We start from the raw sequence: 17,542 nt of genomic DNA, 5'->3' as shown, positions 1-17,542 counted from the left end.
ATGATGTCAGACGTATGACGTTCGCGCACGTCAAGGAAAAAAAAAACGAAGTACATTTTTCACCAGGCGTCCACTCCTGTATAATGATAAACACATTTTTTGTACACACATTCTTTGACTTTGTTGTATCCACTGCGGGACTATCTTTGTCATGGACAACACCACGACGGAGGATCGGAATGTTCGCCTCTCGCTGCTAAGGCAACCTTATTGCTAGCAAAACTTGCTATAAACGACCAAGGTAGCCGCTAAGCGCTAAGCTATGCGTTAGCACATTAGCCTCACCTTGCTAAAAGCACCGACAAAGCGACAAAGGTAAACAACCCTGTGTCTTCTCCGCGTATGTACGTGTATTAACACCAATGTCGTCTCGGTGAACTTATTCGACGTGGCCATGTTTTCGTTTAAATGTTTTGAGGGCAAGTGTTTTAAGCAGCAACACCGCCAACGAAAAACAATACAGATTCCATCCCATCCCTTAGCAAGGCCGACTTTGCTCGCGCTGGCTAGCTCATTCCAGTTGTCGATGTCGCCTAGAAGTCTCGTTTTACTCTCCTGTGACTATTCCCGGGAACACTGTGCTGACCTAACGCCGCTCAGGGTGTGGTTATGTCGCTCCTCATGTTACAGGTGCCACCATTTGTAGTGACGGGCGAGTGTTTGACATGCTACATGAACGTTATGCTTGCCGCCGGTCACCCAGTTGTATGTACCGTACTGTTCTGTAGTGTATGTCTAAGCCCACGTTGTTTCAGTTCGCTATATGATTTCTAGTATCAAGATCAAGTTTTAAAGCAAGGCAACGTTATATAAATAGGTATATTGCATATTTCGTACACAAGGTAACTCAATGTGCTTCACACAAACAAAAGACGGAACACCTAAATTCATTGACAACACAACGGCCAAAGACATTCAGGCAGAGAAAACAAAAGTAGCTTACCAGTGACAATATTCAAACACGTAACAAGAGTTACAATATTTCTTTTTTAAGGAGCTTTCCAAAATCATATAGTGTTGTATTTTTAAATTAACAAACACAACGATGAATCTGTTTTACAATTAACAGTGTTAGATGTATTATACATACATGTTTTGGTCTGATAGGTTAGTTTGGGTCCTCACTGAGTGGCGAATGTTTCCGAACGTAGGAAATGTTGGGTTTTTGTCAGGGCAGGGGTCCACACTGCTCTGAAACGCATATCTTCACTTGAGAACCACCACTCTAAGTCATCAATAGTGTTACATAGTGGGAAGGTGAATAACGTGGTAGGCAGTGAAAAACTGAAAACCACGGTTCTATTGCTGTTCATATTGAATGATCTAGAGTAGTGATGCCCAACCAGTCGATCGCGATCGACTAGGAGCTCGCGAACTGGTCCCAAGTCGATCGCGGGAATGTAAGGGTGAATGGGCAAAAAAAAATCTTTCACCCCCCCCAAAAAAAACCAACATAAAAAGCAGGTCGCCTTCAGCTTACGGTGGCACATGACCTCCTCTCCTCCACCACAATGGCAGCTTGTGACCAGAGCTGTCGCGATATATCCATTAAAAAAATATATTATTCTCCATCAGTTTCTTTCATAAGCAATTCACTGCACTGGCAAAGAATGGTAATATGGAGGGTCAGGAGAAGCATTTTAAAATGGTACACGTGAGCCCTGATCGTGATGTTCATGCAATTAACATGCTACAAAAGTACATCCCATACTTTGGTTGATGCTGCCAGAACAAAATCCAAGAGATGAGGCAAAAAAAACAACTGGAAAACATTAAACCCACTTTGATTACATGGGCTGTCTTCTGTGGTATCAAGACAAGGGTTTAATGTTTTAAATGATTAATTTACTGGCACCAGTCACACTGCTTGATGGACTTTATTAAAACCTCAAAATGTCCATCACAATTCAAAGGCTAACAACATTCCTTTCTCTGTTCTTCTGCTTGCCTAGGTGACCAATATGATCCTGAGCATGCAAGAGTGACTCTACAATTTATTTGGACTCCTGTCAGGAACACTTTACAAGGAATCCCCCAAGCATTCCACACAGTGATCTGTCAAGATTTCCCATTATGTTTCGCTGCACCTGAACCATGTGAGGGTTTCTGCGTTGGAGTCTGGGGAAAAGACTGACCCTGTCCCTGAAAAGTGTGTTTCCCCACCCTGTTGTCCCCTTCGTCCCCTCCTACCCTGTCCACACATTCCCCATCTCCTAACCTTAAAAAAGGAGAAACGCCATGATGTTCAGAGACCAGGTAGGTATCCTCACGGACTGGTTCAAGGGCTGGAACGAGTGTGAACAGACGGTGGCGCTGTTGTCCCTTCTCAAGAGGGTGTCCCGCACCCAGGCTCGCTTTTTACACATATGCCTTGAACACTGGTTGGCGGACTGCACAGAGATACATATCCTGGAAGCGGAGGCCAACAATGCAGGTAGATGAACATGTATTTCCGTATTGATATACGGTGCAACCTCTGAGATGGATCACAGTATGTTCTGGGATGCTGGTGAACCTCCAGTTGGATTTTGAATGAGAAGTACAGTTCCACGCTGGATCGCAGTTCACTTTTTGTGGGTTCAGTGCAGAGCGGAATTTGTTGTTGTTAGGATCATTTCATTCCGAATAAAAAAGTTCAATTGCCTATTGGAAAGGGCAACTGGCTTAAGTTCCAAAACAGCCTATCTCTGGGAAAGTGTACACTGTTAGCCAATTTAATATAGCCTACCATCGCTTGTCAGAACTGAATTGTAATCGCTCTGCAGGTGGTTAGGATAGAAGGAGAATCGACACCAACTAGTGCACTTTCAATAGCTTCATTGAACAAACAACAAGAAAATATGTCGTAAAAAAAACAAAAACAAGAAAATCTTTAGCCGACCTGTTGATGGCCTCAACTGACGCTGTCACTCAACACACCTGTGGTAAATAGTTTAGCCACTTAGCAGCCAGTCAGCTCCTCTCTCTCTCTCTCTATATATATTTAAGATATCCTTTATTTGTCCCACACTGGGAAAATTTACAGTATACCTGTATATGTACTGTATATATATATATATATATATATATATATATATATATATATATACATAATAGTGGGGCTACAAATAAATTAACAATTAAAAATCGATTAACCTGTCGATTTATTTTGTTGATGAGTTGAATAAAAGAAAGTTTTAATTTCCCTTCCTTTATAAGTTTTAATCCCCCCCCCCCCCCGGCCCCCTTTTACCAAAACCAAGACATTATGTCCAATTGATAGCACTGAAAATACACAAACTATCCATCCATTTCCAAAACTGCGTATCATGAACAGGGTCATGGGAAGTTGCTGGAGCCTGTCCCAGCTGATTTCAGGCGGAAGGCAGACTACACCCTGAACTGGTCAACAGTATGTCGCGGGGCACATTTTGAGACAATTGAACATTCACACCCACACCGTCACTGAATGGGAACCGAACCCACGCTGCCCGCACACAAGTCAGGCGAGTGTACCCCGACACCGTCATCGACATACACAAACTAGATAAACAAATAAATTATGATTCAGTTCTTGGTTTAATCACTGTTGAGAGCATGACATTCTGAGAATTTGGACAATGTTAAATATAACAAGCTAAATGATGAATCATGTATCAAAAATACAGTGATCCCTGGCTATTTTGCGGTTCGTTTATCGCGGCTTCGGTGCATCGCGGATTTTTTCAAACATTAATAAAAAAAACTTTTTTTTTTGAAGTCAGCAAAAAGTCTTTAATCTTTAATCAGTGTCTAAGTGTTGTTTACGATGCTGATGCTGCTTGTGTGTGCGTGTGTGTGTGTGTGTGTGTGTGTGTGTGTGTGTTAGTGCGCTCTGCTCAAGCGCAAAGGCCCACGTGGGGCATTTTTAAAAAAAATGTATATGTTAATTCGTCGCTACTTGGCGGATTTTCGTTTATCGCAGGTGGTTTTGGTCCCCTTTGACCGCGATAAATGAGGGATTACTGTATAGTTGTCGATGAAGTGTTGCGCCGCTAATAAATACTACATATATAGAAAGGGTGAAAAAGCATTTGGTCGCTACTGAGTGGAGTTTGTCTGTTGGTAGGCAAACTGTCACTGGATGAAACATGTAATAACAATACAAGTAATGTGTGATGGCCGTCTAATATTCGGAGAAAGTGCTAAATAAACGGCAAAGAAAAAAAGCACAGGACCGAGGTAATCTGAGGTCACTAGGCCAGTTTGGAGGTTCTCCTGTATATCCAAATTGTTGTTTGAACATAGTAAAGCAGCGGCACTGATAGAATGTCTTGTGCCCTCAGCCATAGTCAACCAGTGGCACCAGGAGCCCAAGGAGAAAGTGGTGTCCTTGCTTTTGTCCCATCTGCCTTTGCTGCAGCCACGCAACAGCGAGGCCAAATGTGAGTACATGAAGCTGCTGCAGAAGGTGTTGAGTCACACCATTGAGAGTAGCTTGTTTGTGGAGGAGAGCAGACAGTTACTGTCCTACGCGCTCATCCACCCCGCCACTACGCTGGAGGACCGCACGTCCCTGGCTATGTGGCTCAACCACCTGGAGGAGCATCTATCCTGCGGCTTCGTGCCGTCCACACGGGCGCCGCCCAGCCCGTACCACCCGCGTCAGGGCTCGGACGAGTGGCACAGCTCGGCCGAGACCCTGGAGCCCGGCCACGCCTGGCACGAAAAGTCCCCCTCATCTAGCACGTCTCCTGCAGGCCAGAACGGGCACATGGCTTTTCCAGGCGGATTGTCCTCTCCTGTTAACAGCAACAACACAGGTTTATTTTTAGCTCATGCTGTCAAAACTCCAAACAGCACGAGAGTTTTATTTTTTGAGGATTATTATTAGTTTCTTTTTTTCCCTACTCATTCCCAGGACTGAGCGGGCAGATGCAGCCCAGCCCCATGAAGAAGTCCGTCATCCCCTCCAGTCCCCAAGCCTGTGGCTCAGAGTGGGTCAGTCAGGATGACATGAGTAGCCGGCAGAACTTCCTCCCGACAGACCAAGCGCCGCTTTCCCCGCAGAGCAGCGTGGCCTCCTCGGGTAGCGAGCAGACAGAAGAGCAGGGCTCAGCACGCAACACCTTCCAAGAGGACGGCAGTGGCATGAAAGGTCAGAGGAGTCTCTCAATCGTGTGCGGCGCTGCAGTGACGTAAGCTGACCTCTCATTTTGTGCCCCGTGTTTTGTTGCAGATGTCCCCGCATGGTTAAAAAGCCTCCGCCTTCACAAGTATGCATCGCTTTTCTCCCAAATGACCTATGAGGAGATGATGATTCTCACGGAGCATCATCTGGAATCTCAGGTGAGACTTGAGTTAGATTCCAATGAAATCCCCAAATTTGATGAGCCATTTGGTTGTACAGTTTGGAAACACACCAAAATCTTGCAAGACGTAATAAATATTCTGAGACTTAAAGCAACACGACACTGAAAATGTCTTTTTCTTCATTCTATGATAGTGTGTATGTAAACATTAATAAAGCAAATATCAATGGCATCTGATTCCCTGAAAAAAATGGAAGCCCGTTAAGTATTAAAATAATGACGGTGATCGACTGGTTAGCACGTCTGCCTCACAATGCACAGGTCATGGGTTCGATTCCGACCCTGGCCCTCCTGTGTGGAGTTTGCATGTTCTCCCGGTGCCTCTGTGTTTTTTTTTTCTGTATACTCTGGTTTCCTCTCACATTCCAGAAACATGCATGGTAAATTAATAGAGCACTAAATTGCCCCTCGGTGTCATTATGAGTGTGAATGGTTGTTGTTTGTCTATGTGTGCCCTGGGAATGGCTGGCAACCAGTTCAGGGTGTCCCCCACTTAGTGCCCGAAGACAGGTGGGATAGGCTCCAGCACGCCCGCGATCCTCGTGAGGATGAGTGCATCAGAGAATGGATGGATGGATGGATAGTGACGGACCCTGCACTCCACCGTCTTGAACAATTTTGAGCCGTTCACATAATCACCGTGAAGCTGTCGTATGCTAATGTAATTGCTAATAATAATAATAAATGCTAATAACTGTGCATTTTTGACTTGTTTCCTGTTCTGTTTTGCGATAAAAATGTTGCTCTGTTTAGATTTGAGATGATAAAAATGTGTGAGCCTGTGCACACTGGACCCTACTTCCATCAATACTATGTTATGAGTGTCGCTGTCTCGTCCTCTGTACATGAGGGTCACTTTGGGAACGCATTTGGTTCACACACCAGACAGATTGAGGTCTTCAATTAATATGTAATCGGGAACAATCTGTCTCTCACACATACACACACACGAGGCTTATTTGCATGTTTCAGAAGTCGGGTGACGAAAGTTTTTCCATTATTTATGAGTGGACAATGTGGGACCATATTAGTAGAGATTGTATGAAGATTTAATTATGATTAAAATGACCTGTGTGCTAAACTAAAAGTAACAAACTGGCTGATTTTGTTCGTGTCACAAATCTCTCTTTAATGGTTTGTTCTGTTTTGATAAACGGATAGTTTGATTTTTTTTTGTCACGTATCTACATCATGTAACTTGTTATGACGTCAGGTTTTGGACAGGTGTGATATTGTTTTGATATCTATGTGCATGTCTAATGTTGCTTACCATGGTAAGAGGAATGCTCGTTGAGTTTGTGTGAATGCTCAGATGCATGGAAAATTACAGGGCACATTTTTCAAGCTAAAGTGCATGGGTGGATGTATCCCTCCTGTCTCATGAATGGTAAACACTTGTGTCCTTAAACCTAATGCTAATACATCACCTTTCAATGAGGCGTGAAATTAAACAATGTACCCCGCCGGTCACATGTAACGACAAAACCATTGTTGTCCCTGCCCCTTGGCTTCATTGGAACAGATGGTGATTATGTTTTGGTGTGTAGTGACAATATCGATGGCTGAGGCAAGAAATGACAGGTTGCCTTACGCACATCTTGTTATCTCCTTCCTCTTTAGAACGTCACCAAGGGAGCGCGGCATAAAATTGCCTTGAGCATTCAAAAACTGCGTGAGCGGCAGAGTGTCCTCAAGTCTTTGGAAAAGGTAATTCATACTTATTTTTTTTAATGACTTAATATTCTGAGAACAATGAGTCAGTAGTAATTAGTCTTCATGTGACTCGCTTCTGCTGGGTCAGGAAATTCCCCTTCAGCTTTTTAGTTGATTGGGTCTTTGTTAGTTATTGGACTCTTGTGGCTGACTAATGTGCTCACCTCACTTGTGTGCAGGATATTTTGGAAGGAGGAAACCTTCGCAATGCTCTGCAGGAGCTGCAGCAGATCATCATCACGCCCATCAAGGCTTACAGCACGTTGATGCAGACCCTGCAAGAGCCAGCCAGCGCTCCTCCAGAAGCGACAAAGTCGGTGACGGATAAAGACACGGCCCGCGAGGGATTCCATTCCCACAGCACACCCGCCTGCGATGGAGACTCCTCGGCGACGCCCATCTCGGACGGTGACATTGCCGGACAGTTCACCCGAGTCATGGGAAAAGGTAAGGATCATATGTTTGCTATGGTGGTGCGGTGATCTGCATCACTGGAAGCACAATCTCATTGCTGGTGAGCTGTTTTTTTTTTTTGGTAACTCTTAGAAATGGACTTGGCCATTTTAAAAAAAAAAAAAAAAAAGAGAGAGAGAGAGAGCGCCCGAGGCAGAGAAGTATGTCAGTTGGGGGGCGGGGGGGACAAAAAACAAAACAAAACAAATAAATAAATAAATAAATAAACAAAAAAATTAAAATATACTGTATATATATTACACACACACACACCGTATTTTCCAGACTATAAGTCACTCCGGAGTATAGGTCGCACCAACCATAAAATGCATAATAAAGAAGAAAGAAACATATAAATTGCACTGGAGTATAAGTCACATTTTGGGGGGGAAATTTATTTGATAAAGTCCAACACCAAGGGAATGCATGCCATCTTGAAAGGCAATTTAAAATTAAAATAGAAAACAACACGCTGAATAAGTTAAATGACGCATAAACAACGAACTGAGTTATTCAGATAACTATAGCATAAAGCACATGATAACAAGTTCACCAAACCATCAGTGTCACTCCAAATGACTAAATCCAATGAAATCTTCATTCTCTGTGTCACTTTAAAACAACGCCACCAACTCCGGAGGTAGAAGATGCAGCGCTTCCTCTTCTATGTCGCTTACGTCAGACTCATCGTGGTTTTATCAATACAAGTCTAGAGCAGCCTCTTGTGGGTTAATGTGAAAATAACAGGTGAAATGACATAATAACGTGTTAATAATTTCACCCATAAATCGCTCCAGAGTATAAGTCGCACCCGCAGCCAAACTATTAAAAAACTGTGACTTATAGTCCGGAAAATACGGTATATAAATTGCACCAACACGGTAGCCTAGTGGGTAGCACACCTACCTCGCAGTCCAGAGGTCCTGGGTTAAAAAAAATTGACTGGGGCTCTTCTATGTGCAATTTGCATGGTGTTCTGTTTCTGCACTTTTGTGGGATTTCTTTGGCTATTCCAGCCCTTGTATTCCAAAAATATGCATGTTATATGTTGCTGCTGTGAATTGGGAATTTCTCCATTGCGAGACTAATAACGGTTTTCTTATCTTATCTTATGGTCATTGAAGAATTTTAATTGAATCTTTACAGCTTCTTACCTTCCTTATAAGTCACAAGCCTTGTTAAGAACAACAAAATATATACATTTATGTATCAGAAGGTGTAAATAAATAGGGTGTCCAGGGATGGCAATTTTCCGCGGATACGCGGAAATCCGCCGTTTTATTTCTTAAATTGATCATTTTTGTGAATCGTCTAAATCCGTTGAGAAAATTTTAGGGGGGGCCAGGTACCTTATCGTCGAGTTTTCACGAGCTCTCCCGATCAGTCTTTCCATCTTCCGATTGTAAACAGCCCTGCGATTGGACGTGTATGATGTCTTGCTTGTTGTGATTGGTCGCCCCGTCCAGGCCACGCCCCTTTCCGCTTTTTTCATCACTAGCCATTGCCATCCCTGGGTGTCACACACAGTGAAATTAAATGAAAACACACGGATCATCATGAAGAAACACAGAATGCGGTCCACCAGTTGTCAGTTGTGTGGCATCATCCCACCCTATAGAAAGGAAGCAAAAAAATCATTGCCATGACATCTCGATGGCTGAATGGAAATACATTGATGTGCTTCCTGTAGTTGAATGTATTACATAATAAGTTATTAATTGTCCTTGTCAACGTTCTGTGCTCATCCCTTATGAGCAGGCTCACTTCTGTTGTTTCAGTGTGCACACAACTGCTCGTGTCCAGGCCAGATGAGGAGAATATCAGCTGCTACCTTCAGCTCATTGAGAAGTGTCTAATACACGAGGTGAGTGTAGGTACCTCATGTATTTTCATCAAATAGTATCCAGGGGTAGAGGTGTGTTTTTGATTCTACTACAGGTGAGGTAGAGACCTTATCAATGTTAGCGGGAAATTACAGGAATTTAAACACAAAATAAAAAGGACTTGAACGGAAAAATGCAAGAACTGAGGCCGACAGAACAGAACAAAGACTTCACATCACGGATGATCATCTTTAATGCAGCACAGAGAACTCATTTATAACATCCAATAAGACCCCACTCGTGAAAGACTGTGTGCCTTGGTAGGTGCTGCTTTTTTGGTGGGCAACATGGTTTAAACTGGCTCAGTTGTTCAGTCTGCGCAAGATCTTTGAAATGAAATGCTTACCTAATTCCCGCTATTTAAGAGAGGATTTTTTTTCTTGAATGGGTGACATGTCGGGTGTCCATCTGGGGTTTGTTGGGGAGGTAGTTATCTATTTTTCAAATACAGTTGAACCACAAGTTAACAGGTTCAATTGGGGGAAATGCTCGTCAGTCAGAGCCAATTGTCCGTTCCAAGGAAGTACTTTTTTATAGCGTAAAAATGCCCAGGAGAGTATAAATTTGTTGTGAATAAATATATTTAAAAAAAGTTTATCCACTCACCTTATTGGTACTTTGGGGATAGGATAATGGGCTTAGCTCTTTTTGTAAAGTTGATCAATTGGGGGATGGTCGTCATTTAAAGAAGTACAGTTCACACCTTGTACATGACCACAACCAAATTGAAGTTAAAATGATTTTTTTTTAAATTTATTTTATTTATTCATTTTTTCATCATTCTTTTAAGGCTTTCACAGAAACCCATAAGAAACGACTGGTTTCCTGGAAGCAGCAGGTCCTCAAACTGCTCCGCCTGGTCCCTCGTAAAGCCATGCTGGACATGCCCGTGTACCGACAGAAAGGGTGAGCTGAGCACAACTTTGAATCCTAACCACCATTTAACGTTAAGGAGTTTCAGCGGAGTCAAAATGGAGTTCTCCCAGTTTATTTTCCTATGTCTTGTTGTGCGTTCCTGCTCCAGCTGGGCCTACGGGTCCAACTCCCTCCCCACAGCGGGCTCTGTGAGCGGAGGCGTGGGCCGGCGGGGCCAGAGGCAGTTCCAAATAACCCCCCGTGGACTCCAGGCGGGGCGCATCGGTTTGCTGAGTCCCGGCGGAATCGGCGGCGTCTCTCCCCGCCACACTCTCACCAATCCTGCGCTGGCAGGCCAGGGTCGTCAAGTCAGTACAGCGGGGCCAGTGTGCTACCTGTCATTTTGTTCAAATTTTACGATCATGGCAGCATCGGCGACTGAGCCGAATGACAACCAACTGACGGGACTTATTGGTGAAATTCTTCTGGTTTTTAGAGCTTGTGGTTCGCCAACCCCGGGGGCAGTAACAGCATGCCAAGTCAAAGTCGCAGCTCTGTGCAGCGGACACACTCGCTTCCTGTCCACACCTCGCCGCAAACCATGCTCATGTTCCAGCAGCAAGGTTCTGTATCAACCCTCTCCCATTAGCCTCCATCATTCTGGAGTTATCTCTTCAAATAGTTAATTTGATTTCCGAACGACTTTACTGCCAGTATTGTTCAATACTGTCCAGTACTGGTTTAGAATCCACCTTCTTTGCTCGACTACTCAGTTAATCTGTCTTTGCTGCTGTTGTTGACACATGGACAATAAGTCATCTGCTCAATCTGTTGCTGACTAAAGCCAGTGGACCATGGTACACACACACACACACGCACACGCACGCACACACAAAAGTCTTATACCGCCTTTGAATGAATAATGAATAGGCGGGAAGCAGCCTCAAACGTTTTTACAGGTGAAGTGTCGCAAAAAAGGTCAGCGTTGACTTGGTTGGAACACGACGGGGCCATTAGAAGCGAAATCTGCAACGCGGCATCTGGCATACGAGAACGAGTGTGTGCCTTGAGGAATGTGTGCCAGATTGTTAAAAGCCACACACTGCTTGCCTCGCCTTGGTTATTGCGTCTCTGGCACAAAAGGAGCACGGTGGCACTCTGTTACGAAAGTACCACTAATTACCTTTTTTTGTTTGTGTGTTTTTTTTTTGGGGGGGGGTTACTTTAGTAAAGTTTTGCAGCATGTGTGGCCTCCAATATTAACTGCTAAAACAATACTAGATGGATGAAACATTCATTAACAGCAAGTCTAGTGGAACCTTGAGGATTTGAACACAATTTAAAGAATCTTACAAATTCTGCCAGAGTAGGTAAACTTATGAGCTCTAAGTGGCATTATTGTAATCTTTCATTCTGGTACACTTATCCATTTTTTCTCATTACTTTATCCAGCTAAAATAATGCTTTTATTCTTGTAATATTTCAAATGTATTCTTATAAGAGTACATTTTTTTTGTTTTTGATATATGATATATATAGTTTATTATCAGAAAATGAGAACTTTCCGACTACAATGAAACTCCTCTACAACGAAACCTACATGGGTGAAAATACCCACTCTTTATATTCTGTGATTTTATACCCGTGGTATTTCTTTTGGCAGTATAGCCCACACAACTCCTTCACACAACCACATTTGGATGTGATGAAATTTAACGCTCAATCATGACCCAAACCACCGTTTTATTATTAGATTGCCAAGTTCCAGGCGCTGACCTGGAGATCAACCCTACGCTGGAGTCGCTGTGCCTCAGTATGACGGAACACGCCTTAGGGGGTGAGTGTCCTTAGCTGCGTTCATGCGAGCCTAACACTCTCTCCGACTAAAAAAAAAAAAAAAGTGGTAAAGATAAAATGTATTCACACGTTCTCATCACCACTACAGACGGAACTGACCGGACATCGACAATATGAAAAGAAGACAAAAGAAGAAAAAAAATCCTCATCACCCAGCACAAAGAATTACATACGCTCAAGCAAACCAGGCAAAGCAGAAGCAGTCACTACATAATGACAAAAAAACTGTGTACATGTTGTCTAATATTTTTGTACTTTATTATATACAACTAAGTTTATTATTACACAAAAAATGGAATACAGATAATTATTATATTGCAGGACAGGGAGGAAGGTTGACGCCAATGTCATTTGCAGGACTGTGACATGGCGCAATTTGAGCGAGCGAGAGAGCGCGAAAAGGATCGGTGCTGTCTTCAAAACGGCCCTTTATGAGTTATATTTCTTTTCCTTATTCCCCGCAGACCTACGCTGCCTCACGCGTGGATCGGCCAGAAGTAAGGCACTTTTATACAAACGGCACTAGACTGTAATTGGCTTAAGAAGACACTTTTGAGACCCCGAAAGGCATCTGAAAAGATTCCCCACCCTTTGTTCAAACAGCGACTAGTCTCCTGACTGTCCACTCCAGATTACTGAGAGGACGAGCATTCAATTTAAGAGCAGGCCTTGCCTTTTATTCGAAGCGTTACACCCTAAAGACTCCTCCTCTCCACTAAAGCCAAAGAGAAGGGTTTTTTCAGTCCGTGGCTCACTCGGGAAGGATTCCTGGCGACAGAATGGTTTGACTTTAAAAAGCAGTCTGAGATTGCTCGGCTGCACTTTGTTTCCGTTATATCCTTTTTTTTGTTTTCCCAACTATCTCCCTACTGGCGTTAATGATGATGAATTATCGCGTTTTACTGAGGAGCGAGGGTCGGCCGAGGGTTGCGCTATTGCACAAGAGCTGATTTGAAACATGCTTCCTCTCTGGGGACCCCAAGTACAGGGTGTCCTCGGTTTTAGGACTGCCGTGGCATAACACTAAATTTCTATTCAAATCCAAACATGCTGTGGTATATCATGAACCTGCAGTAAAGCAGTAAGTTGTTGTCCGGAAACACTTCTCGGAACTATATTTAAAACAATCCAATTAAATGAATCCAGTAAGTACAGTGCTAACTGATTATCGAGACATTCTTACGCAGCAGTACATGCTAGTTCGTAACATCCAAGTGTCAAAATTCGAGGACCTCCTGGATTGCTGTAACAATCACAAGATAAGATAAGATAACCTTTATTTGTCCCACACTGGGGAAATTTGCAAGTACTGTACAAAAGCAAAATTGATAGAGAAATGCCTGAATTCGCGAAACTCTTGACAATCGGCCCTGCAAATTAGACCCATGGACCCACTTTGGCACCCCGAAGTGCACCCTCTATCCTGACACGTGACGATTTGATGACTCATGCGTTTCCAAGGTGCTCCAAGATGTCCATATTTTTCCCTTACTGTCTGTGTTTCAGTAAGCCCTCAACATTATCACGTGGTATCAGTGTTGAATTGTTTAAATAATAGTAAAAATAATAATAATGATGAATAAATAAGCAAAAGAAGCGGTCTTCTAAGCCCGGCGTCTGTCTTGGAATGTGACAGGGCCGAGGTGCATGTACGCTTGAATATGGTCTCTCTTTTGGCTCACTTTGATTGTCCGGTTGTTTTGTAAGGCAGCGATTATAACTATTTTGTTTTTATTTTGTGGCGGCGCCGATGGTTAAAAAAAAAAGAATAGATGCTGAAACAGTGGAACCTTCAAAGTTATTCTACTTTTACGTTTTCCTTTTGGAAATAATGTCAATCAATGAACGAGTTTCAAAGTCAAACTGTAAACATAATGACATACTTTGAATTATTGGTGATCATTCCATGAAATGTTTCCCACAAGTTAAAACAGTTCCCCGGTGATTTGACTAGGGCCCAACCGATGCGGATATTTTGAGACCAATTGCAATGTTTGGCGGAATAAAATTCTGATAACTGCTTAATTGTCCGATTAACTTTTTAAATATATAGTGGCTGAAATAACTTCTTTTTTTGGGGGGGCGACCCTTAATACTTACAACATTGAAAATATGAATTGCGGAGAACATTCTACTGTTTTAAGGAAGTCCTTTTGTATTTGTTTAACTTAACAGAAAAAAACTGTCTTTTTTTTTTGCGGTGTTTGATTGTTGAAATCTTTGTCTTATGTTGAAATGTGTCGACGTGTTGAAAAATGTTTTTAAAAATCGGCCGATTTAAGCGCTAATTCCAGACGATTAATTGGATGGGCAAATACCACAAGAAGCAGGAATTATAGGACACTTCACACACACTTGTCTTGCTAAAATTAGTTCATTTGGCCAAATTGTCCCTGTCTTATAATGCGAGCCAGCCCTCATCTCACCCTGACTGCTGGCCCATGGGTGAGTCCAGATTTTGTGATGATGATGCAAGAATTGGCTGCACACGGAACACTGAATCGAATAAAAGCTAGTACAAACGGTGAAGCCCCCAGCATGGGTTCTCTTTTCCCTCGTGAAGGCAGCACTTCAAGACCAAGCTACCATTTTATACTTTTCAGTTACAAATGCAGCATACAGACTGCAAATGAATGCCGCTTGCGTCAAGCTACCACAGGCTGTAGTTTGCCCCCCCCCACATTTTCAGAAATAGGCAAATCACAAAAGGTTTAAGATTTGTTAAACTTCAATTATGTGTGTACACCATTCAAAAGTCACAGCACTGAAATATGTCCCTCTTTAGATAATTGTATGCAGTTTCGAGCTATAATCTCGGCTACACATTTTTTTTACATCCAATAAATTTCTGTTTGATTGCTGTCTAATGAATGAATATTTCTCCTATTGTATACTAACCGGCTCGACATCTCACCTAAATTGCAGAGCTAACTCATTTGACAAATTTGAAATTCCTTTTCAAATTTAGATGTCATTAATTCCCCTTTGGAGGTTCCACTGTATACACAAACCTGTTTTTTTGTTTGTTTGTTTTTGTTTTTTTAACTCCCTTGAGATGGATAACTTATGCTTACTTTCTATAATCGCATGTGTGGCAATGCAGCACTGTTGTAGATAAGAGGATGGTGAGCGGGCATCTTTCAACTAAAGTTGTGTCTGTGTGTGTTTATAACGCCTGTTTACATCTTTCTAAGATGATGCCCACATCATGTTATGAGAAAAAAAACAAAAAAAACCCCCCCTTTTTTTTGTTTCTGCGGATCCTTAACATGTTGGCTTCATGGTGTCGAGTTATATTGCAGTCATGGGTTTTCTTCAGAGCAGGCTCTTGGATACATCTGACTTAATGAAAAAAAAAATGCATCACACTCGTGCCGGACAAGGACCTCAACAAAGACAGCTGACGTTTTTAGGACTTGTGTTACATATTGCTCAGATTGTGCTTTTCAGAAGCGAAGCATTGCAGTAGAGTACGGTACAGTGGATGTGCGGAAATAACGATGCTGCAACAGGGCATGACTATGCTTTTCTGAGCCATGCTTGATGAGTAATCTGTAAAACACTACACAACAATTCAAGGCCAAGGAGTACAATACTCCATGTTTACATTCCAGTGATGCACTTCCAAGTTGTTTGTTTCTTTTCTAGAACAGGGGTCGGGGGACCTGTGGCCAAATGCTTATGATACACATGTACAGAAAGTTCAGGATGAACCGAAAATGCACTATAAACTTACAGGTCTACTTGATTTGACCTCTAAAATTTGGAGTATTGGTTTCTAACTGGCTGTACGTTTGCCTAAATACTGCAGACGTGCAGGGTTTGATTCCTGTGTGGCGGTTGCATGTTCTCCCCGTGCCTGCGTGGCTTTTCTCCGGGTACTCCGGTGTCCTCCCACATTCCCAAAACATGCATGACAGGTTAATGGAACACTAAATTGTCCCTGAGTGTTATTGTGAGTGCGAATGGTTGTTTGTCTATGCGTGCCCGATTGACTGGCAACCAAATCAGGGTGTATCCCGCCTACTGCCCAAAGACCGTTGCGATAGGCTCCAACATGGCCGTGACCCTTGTGAGATGATGGATGGATTTATAACTGCTCAGTGTTTTTGTGCTTTATTTATTAGTTTTATTCATCGATCCATTTTCTAAACCACTTATCCTCCTGGGGTGCTGGAGCCTGTCCCAGCTGTCTTTGGGAAGTTGGCTCGGTGCACCCTGAACTGTTTAATCGCAGGGCACACATAGATGAACAACCATTCATGCTCACGTTCACACCACAGGGCAATTTAAAGTGTTCAATTGACCTACGGTGCATGTTTTTGGAAAGTGGGAGGAAACCGGAGTACCCGGAGAAAATCCATGCCGGCATCGGGAGAACATGCAAACTACACAGAGGAAGGCTGGAGCCGGAATCAAACCTGGCACCACTGTACTGTGAGGCGGACGTGCTAACCAGTTGCTCACCATGCCACCCGTTTTCATTTTGTCTAGTTTTGGGGGTGACGTTTGCTGTTCAGCTTTTTGTTAGAGAACAGCAACCTGTCAAAAAGCATTGAAATGACAGACAGTGAGCAGTTGGCTCTTTCAAAAGTTTAAAAGGGGTCGAATGAAGTCATACTGCATTTGAGCTTCATCCTGAAATTTCACCCAAAAGCTGAAAAACCTCAGCAGTGTAAATGATGCACATCAGTCGGCACATATTTTTTTCATTGAGAAAGGCCTCAGAGGACCACAACGGTTCTCCCATCCCTGCACTAGTGCTCACATTCACATTGAAATCTTCGATGTCCCTGCCAAGCTTGATTGATTAACGCAACCGAGCTGTTGGTTTTGTCTTAACACAATTTATACTTAATTCTAAAGACTCCCCATACTTTTTCTAATGTTTTTTGAAATACTGTGCATCCCATGCTTGCTTTTGTTATTTGTTGTTTTTTGTTTGTTTGTTTTTTTAAACTGTAAGTCCTATTTGTGAATGGTCTGAAGTGCAGCATCCGTCGGCTCAATGGCAGTCCAAATAAAGAGGTTCAGTTTTTGCAACGGAATCAGTGGTTTGGTCGGTTTCTTTTGACTTGGATCTTCATGCTGTGACATTGACCTCTCAAGTGTGAAGAATATTTCACTAAGGAGTACTTGCACCCAATTGAAATGTAATACAACATTGAGGGGAGGAAACATGAGTGAGGTATACAGTAGTTGCAGACACGGAAGTTATTTCAACTAGTGAATCTCAAAGTTAACAAAAATTCACCTGTTCACTTTATTTTAAAATGAGTTTACAGTATTCTGATCACATAATGCCTGTAATTTCAAATCAACACACGTGGTCGTAAATATTAAATTTTACTACACATTAAATATATGACATTTTACCCAAATTACAATTTTAAGTTTCATAAAATTATTGACGCGCGTGCCTTTGTGTATCTCTATCTATCTATCTATCTA

General features: G+C 42.6%; 1 protein-coding gene across 2 annotated transcripts; it reads left to right on the top strand.

The window, feature by feature from the left end:
• Positions 1–28: 28 nt before the first annotated feature.
• Positions 29–17,139, top strand: samd4b (sterile alpha motif domain containing 4B). Of its 2 annotated transcripts, XM_086125414.1 has the most exons (13): positions 29–315; positions 1,953–2,434; positions 4,305–4,781; positions 4,880–5,116; positions 5,198–5,307; positions 6,951–7,037; positions 7,223–7,490; positions 9,275–9,360; positions 10,170–10,285; positions 10,404–10,602; positions 10,731–10,857; positions 11,988–12,071; positions 12,180–17,139. In XM_086125414.1, the coding sequence occupies exons 2-13, from the start codon at positions 2,239–2,241 to the stop codon at positions 12,206–12,208; spliced, it is 2,016 nt and encodes a 671-aa protein (XP_085981540.1). In that variant the 5' UTR covers positions 29–315; positions 1,953–2,238; the 3' UTR covers positions 12,209–17,139. The 2 variants fall into 2 exon arrangements, with proteins under 2 accessions (XP_085981540.1, XP_085981541.1); XM_086125415.1 differs by lacking the exon at positions 29–315 and having other exon boundaries at positions 2,293–4,403; positions 4,477–4,781.
• The last annotated feature ends 403 nt before the right edge of the window (positions 17,140–17,542 follow it).

Source organism: Hippocampus guttulatus, chromosome 12 (genome assembly GCF_054856545.1).
Source record: "Hippocampus guttulatus isolate MCC_2025c chromosome 12, RoL_Hgut_1.0, whole genome shotgun sequence".
Lineage (NCBI taxonomy): Eukaryota > Metazoa > Chordata > Actinopteri > Syngnathiformes > Syngnathidae > Hippocampus > Hippocampus guttulatus.
This window is presented reverse-complemented; position numbering and strand designations above follow the sequence as displayed.

Coding starts and splice junctions, on each gene's coding strand:
- samd4b (XM_086125414.1), top strand. CDS start 2,239: ATGATGTTCAGAGACCAGGTAGGTATCCTCACGGACTGGTTCAAGGGC. Junction 7,038..7,222: donor TCCTCAAGTCTTTGGAAAAG/GTAATTCATACT, acceptor ACTTGTGTGCAG/GATATTTTGGAAGGAGGAAA. Junction 10,603..10,730: donor TGGCAGGCCAGGGTCGTCAA/GTCAGTACAGCG, acceptor TCTGGTTTTTAG/AGCTTGTGGTTCGCCAACCC.